At 34.6% G+C, this 10,872-nt stretch overlaps 2 protein-coding genes across 4 annotated transcripts; both read right to left on the reverse strand.

Annotated features, from left to right (window-relative positions):
- Nucleotides 690-4,083, reverse strand: LOC107629293 (BTB/POZ domain-containing protein At3g44820-like). Of its 3 annotated transcripts, XM_021117739.1 has the most exons (5): nt 3,809-4,083; nt 3,521-3,590; nt 2,903-2,987; nt 1,794-2,806; nt 690-1,717 (listed from the first exon to the last, which is right to left on the reverse strand). In XM_021117739.1, exons 1-5 carry the CDS (start codon nt 3,856-3,858, stop codon nt 1,145-1,147), a joined length of 1,791 nt encoding a protein of 596 aa, XP_020973398.1. In that variant the 5' UTR covers nt 3,859-4,083; the 3' UTR covers nt 690-1,144. The 3 variants fall into 3 exon arrangements, with proteins under 3 accessions (XP_020973398.1, XP_016187533.1, XP_016187534.1); XM_016332047.2 differs by having other exon boundaries at nt 1,794-2,987; nt 3,809-4,080; XM_016332048.2 differs by lacking the exon at nt 3,521-3,590 and having other exon boundaries at nt 1,794-2,987; nt 3,809-4,078.
- On the reverse strand, nt 6,954-10,099 carry LOC107629292 (UDP-D-apiose/UDP-D-xylose synthase 2). Its single transcript, XM_016332046.2, has 9 exons — nt 9,676-10,099; nt 9,383-9,475; nt 9,161-9,268; nt 8,484-8,598; nt 8,256-8,389; nt 8,053-8,154; nt 7,850-7,942; nt 7,621-7,756; nt 6,954-7,522 (listed from the first exon to the last, which is right to left on the reverse strand). Exons 1-9 carry the CDS (start codon nt 9,964-9,966, stop codon nt 7,410-7,412), a joined length of 1,185 nt encoding a protein of 394 aa, XP_016187532.1. The 5' UTR covers nt 9,967-10,099; the 3' UTR covers nt 6,954-7,409.

A 10,872-nucleotide genomic window follows, 5' to 3' on the forward strand; every position in this document is an offset into this window, starting at 1 on the left:
TACGAAAATTGACAATATCAATTGCGGTTACTTAATATTGAGTTTACCGTATTAGAAAAGTATAAGTTGTATTAAAAAATAATTAATATATACTATTTTCTATAAAACTTTTTTTTTAACATGTGATTAAAAAAAAATTATATCTATATCTGTATATATTTAAATCTATAATCACTTCACAAGAAAAATTAAATTACAAAACAGTTAGTAAATATACGTGACTAATTTTTTTCTTTTTTCATAATACACATCTATCCCCGCCTTTGTCCGATCCAGTCCGGTCTGAAATAAGAATTGTCCAGACAGTATATCAATTCGGAGACGTTGTACTATATCCGATAAAAATTTCATAATTTGAACTGGACGATAAGTTGGACCGAATTGAACTTTAGACAATTTTTCAGACTATTAAAAAAGAATATTTTTATTTTTATAATAAATTTTTTTAATAAAAAATTATTTTTATAAATATACATTATACAGTATAAATTATGAATATTTTTTAAAATTTAAAAATTTCATAAATTTTAGTCATTTTAACTTTTGTATAACATATTTACTGTCTTAACTAATCTCAAATTTGTTATTATTGTTTATTTTAATTTATAAAAAAATAAATTAATAAGCACCTTAGTACCTTCTAAAGTTCTAATACACCAGTGTAGATAAATTCGAATGGATGTACATCATCAACCATGAATATTATTGATACATTTCTGAACTAAAATATAATGTACATCTTGCTAAACTTTAATTGCCAATTTCATGGCACAATACTAACTTTGAATTTCCACCAGTATAAAAGTGATATGTCACTAGCTTATGGTTGATGAAGAATAAATACAAAGGGATAAATATAATAGCATTCCCCATTCAAAACAAGAACAAAAACATCCTCCAATTAGGAAAATTTGATGTTTCCCGGTGAAACTTTACTTCTAAGAAGTCTACATGTTATACACAAGGGAAAGAAATGGAAAATGTCCATTGTCCAAGCTTGAAGCTTGTAAACTTCTCTGAAATTTATTATAAAAGAAATGGATCAAGAAACATTTTCCTTCCCTTTCCTTTGTAGAAATTTAGAAACCACAAAAAACTGCAAAACTGCTATGTATGTGTAAAGAGGAGCCATTATTTGTTTATATTACACCAAAGAAAAACTTTTTCTGTGTGCAGACCTATGTGATTGAGGTTCATATTCAATTGATGCTCTTGATCGATGACCAGTGCGATCACGAGTTTCTGGTTGAGTCTCTGAAGATCGACGCCGACCAAGCTTCCACCCAATTTTCCGGGCAACTAACTGAGGAGAGCTAAGGGAACTATGTGATTTTGATATGGTTTTCATTTCTTGCTTTATTTTACCAAATTCTTGTTCAAGTTCTCCAACTCTAGACCTCATATTTTCCATATCCACCTTTAGAACTTGATTTTCGCGTACCACAGTCACCCATCCATCCCTTTGTATGATTTGACCTGCCGTATCGCCTGCAACAATTGAAGGAGCTGCCGGGGTGATTTCATTGTCCAATGCATGGAGACAGCTGGCTAATGCCGTTCTTAACTGCAGCTGTTCGAAGAACAACACTTGAAGAACAACTCTGAGGGGAAACCTATCGTTTTGTGATGCATGTGTGCAGGCATGGATTGAGAGTTTCTGGAAGTCAATAATGCCACACAGTTCTTCTTTCTCTTTGTCTGAGAGCCATGGATGTGCCTGCACAATACCACAGCAGTTACTAAAACAATTGCAAATTGCCTTTCAATTGAAGTGCATCTCAAGAAACACAAACCTTGAAATATATGTCGAGTGCTCTGTAAAGTCCATCATGCAATGATCTTGATGACTCTGGAAGGGATTCTGCGAGGGAGCGTATCTTTCCAGGTTTCAAATTTACATCAGAAGCAATTTCTGCAATGTAGCTATCTATCAACTTTCCAACTTTCATTAAAGATTCAGATGATGGTAGTGCTTGTGGATCAACCGATGAAGAAGAAAAGGCGGTTTTATTTGATTCTGTAGACATAAAGTGATGGACAATCCGCTCAATGCAGTCTGTGTTATATAGCGTATCGGAATCTGAATAATTAGGAATGAGAAGACTATCCAGAGTTGCCAGTTCCAATTGTGTACCTACTCTCCTCTCTAATGAATCCTTGCATGTCTGATTCACATTCAATATCAAAGCCACGCGAACAAGCCCCAGTAGGAAACGACAAAAGGATGTTCCCTTCCTGAAAGGAAGGAGTTTCTCTATGCTTTCCAATAGAACCCTCTGATCAACGGCAGCTGGTGTCAAACTGAAGCTTGCAACCGTTCTAGTCTTGCTACCTTGTCCACTCTGCCAACGATCCAAACCTGGTAAGTATTTCCTACAATAGTACATTATGGCACCTTCAAGGTTTTCGGGTCTTATACCCCTCACTTGCATTGTCTTAAAAAGCCTCTCAAACAAACTCACACTCAGAAATGAGATGTCTTCAAACCACCAGTCAGACTCTGAGCTTTGAATTCTTGCGCCGGTATTTATACCATTCCATAGAATGCTTCCACCAGGACTTTGTAAACTCCCATACATCATCCTTGGCCATCCGAACAAACTAGGATCTGTACAAACCATCACTGAGAGAGCATTCAAACACTTGTCGACTAAGTGAAGCTTTTCAGCCTTTTGTAGAACAGGCTCAGAACTTTGGAGAGCTAAAATACAATCTTTCCAATTGTGCAGAATATTCTTATGGAAAAAGCCCTCTGATCTCGATAACAAATTATCTTCCCCGAATTCATCTGTCATTTCAAGGTAGTCTGCGGCACAATAAACTAAAATTACATTTCTGGCTGTCAATTCCACACGAAAACCATAACAGAATTTGGCCACAATTAAGAAAGTGTCAGGGCCACCAGGGAATTCTTCCAGCACCAGCACCATATTACTGGATTCTTCATGTGTTTGTGCAATTTTTCCACATTTTGCCACAAGAGGGAACTGCATTGTTGCCAAAGAATATCTTATTCAAAGTACAACTTAAGAATATTCATACCAAATACATAACATTATGGCTAACATAAAACAATTCCTTGTATTATTATTATTATCATTACTATTATTAGAGTTTTGCTAACAAAGTGCCTTAAGATGATTAATGTAGAAAGTTTTTCATTGAAAACTCAATAATTTGAAGTTTCCAATGCTTTTCCAATCCGTATCCAATCCTAAATGTCTGCAAATTATGCATAAACTTAAAATAGCAACAAGTGATCCTTCAAAACACTCCAATATGGTTGACTTTTGTCATCATTGAAGATTATACAGCATGAGCAGCAAGTATCAATGAGTCTTATTATACTTTTAATCACGGAGGGGTGCTAAACTCTCATTTATCAAAATAAAACTCTAAACCAATAGCATCTAAGCAATTAATTGCATAGAAGTAGCAGATTGAACACCTCATACTGGAGCTCAAAGCACAAAGTAGTAGAAGGAATAACAATTATTAAAGGAAGCCATTCATAGTATACCTTATGAAGATGGAAAGCAACGCCCTCAATGGAAACACTAATATCACTAGGCAGTTCACCATTGCAAAACCTACCAAAACCACACAGAAAAAAAAAATTCACCAATCAAACACTGTTTCCTTTCTATACACACAAATGCATGCAGAACAGAAAAAAGGCTCAACAACAACAAATCAAAGCCCATAGCTCATTCAAACCGATCGTGTACAATAAATTATGGAAGCATAACAATGAATCGAAATTAAGATTGAAAAGGAACATTAATAAGGGTAATAGTGATAACAATACCAGTGATTGCCTTCTCTACGAAACCCAGAATGCTTCCCAGCTGGAGCCATATCTGAAGGACACTTCCTTTTCCTTTTTCTCTCTCTAATTATAATCTCTACCAACCCAACAACAACATTCTGTTGCCAAAAAAACCGATTTGGTAAAAAAAAATCAAAAAGGAATAATAAGAAAATGAACGACGAAGAAAAGAAGAGAAAGAATGGATATAATGAATGGAAGAGTCAAATGAATATAAATAAGGTCATGTATGGAACAGTCAACAGTGACGATTGGGTCAGCTAAGAAAATCACCCGATTAAACACTCTAAACATAACATTGTAACATTCACAATTCAATTTTTTTATATATTTATTATGTATGTTAAAAAAGTATATTTTTTCTTTTCAGTGAAAAAGGGAGTGGTTTTGTGGTAAAAAAAAAAAAAAAGAAAAATGACGCACGGATCACGACGCTAAAGACGGTCCGGTCGTCTAAAGTCGGAACCACAATAATGTAGGCACCAATATTGTGTCTGTCTTCACTCTTCAAATAAATTAAGGTGATTGCTACGGTAATTAAAAATTGAGAAAAATTTAAAATAACTCTTGACAATTATTTTGAAAGAGAACGAGTTTTTTGACAAAAAAAATTCAACCCGATCTTTGACAATTATCTCGAAAGGATAACGAGGTCCTGTGCAAAAAAAAAGTCAATGTTATTTTTTTTTTTTTGCACAGGGACTAATCAGTCCAAAAAAAATATCAGAAAAGTGTTCTTTTTTCTTGGAGGTCTCGTTGTCCTTTTAAGATAATTGTCAGGGGTTGGATGAGATATTCACTCTTAAAAATTATAAAAAATTAGATTAAATAAAAAATATTATAAGATTTATCATAAATTAAATTGTATATAATGAGTTCCCTCCCAAACAAATAGAACCTCCTAAAATATTAGTAATCTTAGAAGAAATACTCAAATGAAAATGGCTCATACTTCATAGAGATTGAAATAGGATAAAAATAACACTAGTAGTAACGCGAAGGGGGCAAAAAAACTATACAAACAAATTACAAATGACACACCCGGCGGGGATTTAGCCGGCTCAGAAATCATTGGTGTCCCCTTCCTTGTCTCAAGCTTTGTTCCTTTCCATCTTGCCATTTGTTTTAAAAAATTATTGGCTCTTTCTATTCAATTATGTGGGTCAAGGGATTATAAAATAAAATAGAAAAACATATATCTTTAGTTAAAACATTTGTAATTTTAATTGGCGGTACAAGGACATTTGACAAAAGCTAATTCCTGAAATTGAACAAATTTCAAAACATCCAGACAAGAGTAGCAAAGTAAATTAGAAATATCAAACCAGAGGACCACTAATTATGTTAGAACTTTAGGGGAAAACCTTTAAGTGCAGTAGAAGGAAAGTGACAATGGTCACCCCATATAATTGTTTACAATGACAAAGCTTTTACTGGTTCTGCTATGGTTCTATATAATATATATTCTTAAGATAGAATGTTCTCTAATCATCGTCAGAACTCAGAAAGCACTCCATGTGCCCCCAAAGGTATTGATGTATTCGGTAATTCACCTTACAAACCCACTTAGTTTTGTATAATTACAGTTACATGTATAAATATGCATACATACACAAACGATAATAGATTAATGAGTAAGGAAATATCTAAAAATTATAGGTTGAATTTTAATTATATAAATCACGAATAAAAATAAAAAAGATCATTTTCTTACATTCAACAAAATTATAATTGAAATTTGAAAACCTTTCACTAGTACATGTGAAAAAAATTGAATTAAAGAAAAAGTTGGCCACACCATTTAGAAAATTTTCATCAATCTTCTTTGCTAGATTCGACAGAGAGACATGATGATGCTAGTAAGTGGAGTGGTCCTTGGTTTTTTTTAGTTCTTGCTGTCGTTATTGGCACTGCATTGGAAAGCTGAGATCATGCCCTGTGACTATGGAGAGCTATGGGGTGTATATTGATCATTATTTGATCTCTAGTCTTAACCAGAAACATGGAATTAGCGTTGCTTTAACATTAAATGGATTCTAGCTGCAGATGGTGTTAGGAATGGATTTGACAAGCAACTCACTAGTAGATACCATTAGGAGGTTATTTCGATGTGGAAGCAAAAATAAAAGAAAGCCTTATAGTCCCACCTCGGTGGTGGAGCATATTATAGCACGCTAAGCTGTCATATATAAAGAGACCAACGAGAACGACAGAATTATCTTTGCGCTTGGGGCAATGACGCAGCTAATGAGGTTCTAACCGAGGCGCGTCTATTGCTGGTTGAAAACTATTTCCAAACCCCCTCTTAGGCCTGGGTTTGGCCCAGGCCTTCGAGAATTTCTGGAAGGGCTCCTTCTTGGTAAAGCCCTACAAGTTTAGTTTCAAAATTTATTTTTATCATAATATTAAAGCTAATGTTGGTACTAAATTGGAAACAGGATAGATAGTGATAACACTGATACATGCGTGTGATTTGCACTCTTAGATAGAATTGATGTCTGCTAATTTTATTTCCTGTAACTTCTGGCACCAATTAATCAAAAGAACATTTGTTGCTTAAAATTGGTTTCTGCGTAATTTTGCGTTTTGACATGATATTGATTTGAAAGAAAAATTAGGTGTCCCGTAGTGTCGGAATTCTGTAACAAGTCCAGTTGCACTTAAAGAAAAGGCATGCCTCTCAAGCCTACCAGTGTAATCTTAATTGTAACAAGGTGAAGCCGTGTAGTATAGACTTTTGTCATAAGTTAAAAAGGGTGGACAGTATGAAATAAAATCATCAGTTAACAAAGTCAATCCTAAGATAAATTGAAAAAAACTTCGGTCAACAGTCATAATTTACAGGTGACGTGATCAAACAGATATTTGAGTTAGGAGATCAATTCCAATTGCTTATATGATTATACCCTACCTTTGTTAGCGTTTGACTGTTTTTCCCATCATCACCATAGCGACGATACAGTGCTAACCAAATATTGTCTAATTAATAGAGAATACATAGGAGTACATAATTTTCTCCGTTCCAACTGGAATCCTAACTTATTTCTCCAACATAATTTATTGCAGATTGTTAATATTGCAATTAAGGGGAATAATAATAGTATAAGTTGTATAACACATGCAATCCATTTAACAGAATAAATTAATGACAAATAATTTAGAGCACATGGCTTAGAGGGTCAAACAAAATGTTTTACACTTACATCAGATCTGGAATGACAACACAGTAGTGACCGACAACCATCTAAAACACCAAAATATGAAAATAAAAAACAAAAAATAAAACTCTATAAAAGGCCTTCAACATGTCTAGTAGCACAAAGCTATTAAAAATACACAAATTGCCCATATGTAATTCCAACTAATCAATCAATAGACACACCTTAGAGCACGTGCTGATTTTGGAATTGGGCTAAATTCCTATTGCCTACGAACATTTTCACAATGTATGCAAAACCAAGAGTAAAATATGCGTTATGGCCCCATGATGGGTTAGCGGAACACTTTTAAGACCAGAAAAAAAACCCTTCTGAAACGTTTGTAGTATAGTAGTAGTATACAACCCCATTACTGCATAAGCTCAACTTGCAACAGGTTTAGCAATGACTTTCTTAATGGCTTCAGCATATGTCCTGTGCTGATAGGTCAGTGTGGACTCAAGCAGGTCCCAAAGTGAGGTCTTTGGGTTCCATCCTGTGAGAGGAACAACAAAACCATAAAAAAGTTAAGAAGCTTGACAACTTGAATATCAAATTCGATTAATGAATGAATGAATGAATGAGGAAACCTACCAAGCTGCCTGTTTATTGTGGTCATGTCAGGAATTCTCTTGTCGCTATCGTCATATCCCTCGCCATAAAATTCTTTCGAGCTGACGTCGATTGTAGGTGTCTCTGGAGGTTGTTCTCCACTTACCTTTGAGTATACCTGTAGAATTAAAGGTTAATAATTCTTGAATCCCCAGAAGGAGTAACGTGCATGCATTCTGATATGCAATGGTGAATAATTTGATCATTTCACCTTAATCATCATTTCAGCAAGCTGCCGAACTGTAACCTCATTGTTGGGGTTACCCACATTGAAGATATGTCCATTAGCCCTGGCAGGGTTTTCCTGTTAACAATAAAAGGTAACAACAGTTTAAGAACGACTTCCACAAAGATCAAACGATCAGAAATTCAGAATGAAAAATAAAAGTCAACACTAGGGGTATGAGAACCTACAATCATCAGTGTTACAGCTTCAATAGCATCCTTGATGTAAACAAAGGTTCTCTGGGATTGGCCACCGTCCACTAGCTTGAGGGGCTGCCCTCTGAGAAGATTCTGCAAAGATGAATAAAGGAAAAAAAATTGGATAATATTGGCAAAGAAGGCAAAGTAATAAAACACCTACAAACTCCTAGAGCCAAATAAATGTAGCTTACATTGCTAAAGCATGCAAGAACCCGGGGAACACCCTCACTAGGACCATCAACGCCAGGAATGAAATCCATTCTAGGTCCAATCCAATTAAAAGGCCTCACAATTGTGAACTCCATACCATTTTCAGCACCCTCAGCTGTCAATGATCACAATGTCACTGAGACTATTCAATCCAATATTGGAAATGATCCCTGTCCTTATATAGATAAGAGGAAAGAAGTTCAGCTCACCATAAATCAGCCTCTCAATCAACTGCTTTGCACAGGCATAGGACCATCTCTGCTTCTCAATCGAACCAAAAATGCATGGAGACTCATCTTCTTTAAGAACGTAGTATGCAGGATCCTATCACCACACAATATTGGGAACAGTATATAGCACAGTTGATCAGCTCATCACAAAAAGAAACAAGCAAAGCACTCCCTATATCTCAATACAAAATATGAAAAGGCAAACGAAACAGACAAAATGACAGAAAGGGACAGTCCATTTTTAAAAAGTCCCCCATCATTTCCCAAATAACCTGAATAATAAAAAGCCAAGAAACCCAATCTTAAAAAGGAACAATCATATGCATATTTAGGACATTACACAAATCACAACATGTCAATGTCCTTTTAACTTTAAAAAACTCTCTATTCCCTTTTTTATTTGTTAAAGATACATACCAAAAAGTGACTGTAACATATAAAAGAAAATAGAGGTAGTATCATGCAATTTTATAAGGGAGCTTAATTTGGGGAGGTGTGATGGGATTCGCACCGACACATTTTTAACACTTTTGTACTGTTAAAAAACAAATACTTTGAATAATATGCATAGATCTGGAAGAAGCTTCCTTTAACAAACAAAGAAAGATTTTAAAAAAATAAAATAAAATAAAACCAACAAGAAAAGGAAAGGTTACCTGACGAAGAGGACTATCTTTGGGGAGAAAGCTTCCAATCGTTTTCCCATACACTTCACAAGTAGAGAAGTGAATAAGCCTCTTGTTATTCTCAGAGCAGTACTTCACCTGAAACAGAAACAACACATCAAAAATCAAAATCACACATCCCATTCAGCTCCAACATGAATATTTGGCCTTTAATTATTTACAATTTGACCTAATCACACGAAGAACACGTACCACAGGGAGAGCATCGATGAAGTTGCTGTAAATTGTGTCAAGGGGACGGGTATTGTAATCCGCAGGGGTGCAAATTGCAGCCAGATTTATCGTCTGAAAAACACACAAACACAAATGTTCAATTTCAATTTCGCAATGTAAGCACAAATCTAAGAACAATAACATCAATAATTATAGAATGCAGTTAGATTCAAGATATATTACACATCAAATTGGCATTCTGAGAACATATCCAAGAACATGAAAAGCTTCAATTACGATAAATTAGGGCATTTAATTAAGAAATAAATTACCAGATCCGACATCTTGATGAGACCTTCGAGCCTTGAATCGTGCTTGATGTTGAGTCGGTGGAAGGTGATGCGACCGTGCCATGGAAGGTTATCGGGCTCCAAGAGGTGCTTGATCTTGTCGTTGTAGACATCCAATGCGAGAACCTTGTGCTGCGTTTCGGACATGAGCTTCTCGCAAAGGTGTGAGCCAATGAACCCTCCGGCACCGATCATGCAGATCGTTAATGGCTTTATCGGGTTCCCATCCAGATCCACGCGAGCTGAGGCACCAGCAGAAGCAGAAGAAGCCATTATGTTGTTGCTTTTCTTTGTTTCTTTGGAGAGTGAGGTGTCTCTCTCTTTAGAGGTGGTTGTTATGGGAAAATGACGAGTAACGAAGTGTGTGAGGTGTGCGCTATTTATATATAGTTAGAATGAATAAGAGGGGAGAAGAAGAAGAAGAAGCGAAAGAAGAAGAAGAAGAAGAAAATGTAGAGAATCAGGAGAGGGAAAAGAAAAGAATATGATTGGGACACCCTTGCGGTCCCGCCACTTTCTTACTCTCATCACTGCGCGCGTGTATCTCTCTTCACTTTTTTTTCCTTATACAAAAAATTAACCATTAAATTAATGAAAAAGTATACGCAGACAATTGAAATACTAAGACCAAACCGCTTAATTAAACTCTTTTTGAAAAATAACTTAAACAATAAATAATTATATGAAAATAGTTCATAAATAAATTATTTTGTATTTAAATTTTTAATTTTAAAAGTACTTATTTTATAAAAATGTGATAAAAAGTAGTAGTATTATGCGAGAAATTATTTTTTTAACTTTTCTATAAACTTTTATATAGCTTCTTAGAAAGTTGTAATTTAGTTTTAAAAATTATACCAAGCATTAATACCGTAACTTTTCATAAGTCAAAAGCTAAAAAAAAGTTGCTTTTGAAACAACGTCCCAAATGGGCTATAAATAATGTGAATAATTGATATATGGGGCAGTTATAAAAAAATAAATATGTCAGATATTTAATTCAATAAGTATGCAGATGATTATGTTGATTATTTTTAATTGGATGATTATTTCTTTTGATTCAATTAACTCATACACAGTTAACAATGGTTGGATATTCAATTTACTAGATGTACATATAATTATTTTAATGTTAAATTTAGGAGGTAATTTAGAGATGGAATATTTTTATACTTTATT

This window comes from Arachis ipaensis, chromosome B03, assembly GCF_000816755.2.
Source record: "Arachis ipaensis cultivar K30076 chromosome B03, Araip1.1, whole genome shotgun sequence".
NCBI classification, from domain to species: domain Eukaryota; kingdom Viridiplantae; phylum Streptophyta; class Magnoliopsida; order Fabales; family Fabaceae; genus Arachis; species Arachis ipaensis.

Coding starts and splice junctions, on each gene's coding strand:
- LOC107629293 (XM_016332047.2), bottom strand. CDS start 3,858: ATGGCTCCAGCTGGGAAGCATTCTGGGTTTCGTAGAGAAGGCAATCAC. Junction 3,591..3,808: donor CGTAGAGAAGGCAATCACTG/GTATTGTTATCA, acceptor TGGTTTTGGTAG/GTTTTGCAATGGTGAACTGC. Junction 1,718..1,793: donor CACTCGACATATATTTCAAG/GTTTGTGTTTCT, acceptor GGTATTGTGCAG/GCACATCCATGGCTCTCAGA.
- LOC107629292 (XM_016332046.2), bottom strand. CDS start 9,966: ATGGCTTCTTCTGCTTCTGCTGGTGCCTCAGCTCGCGTGGATCTGGAT. Junction 8,599..9,160: donor AAGATAGTCCTCTTCGTCAG/GTAACCTTTCCT, acceptor GTGTGGTGATAG/GATCCTGCATACTACGTTCT. Junction 7,943..8,052: donor AAGCTGTAACACTGATGATT/GTAGGTTCTCAT, acceptor TATTGTTAACAG/GAAAACCCTGCCAGGGCTAA.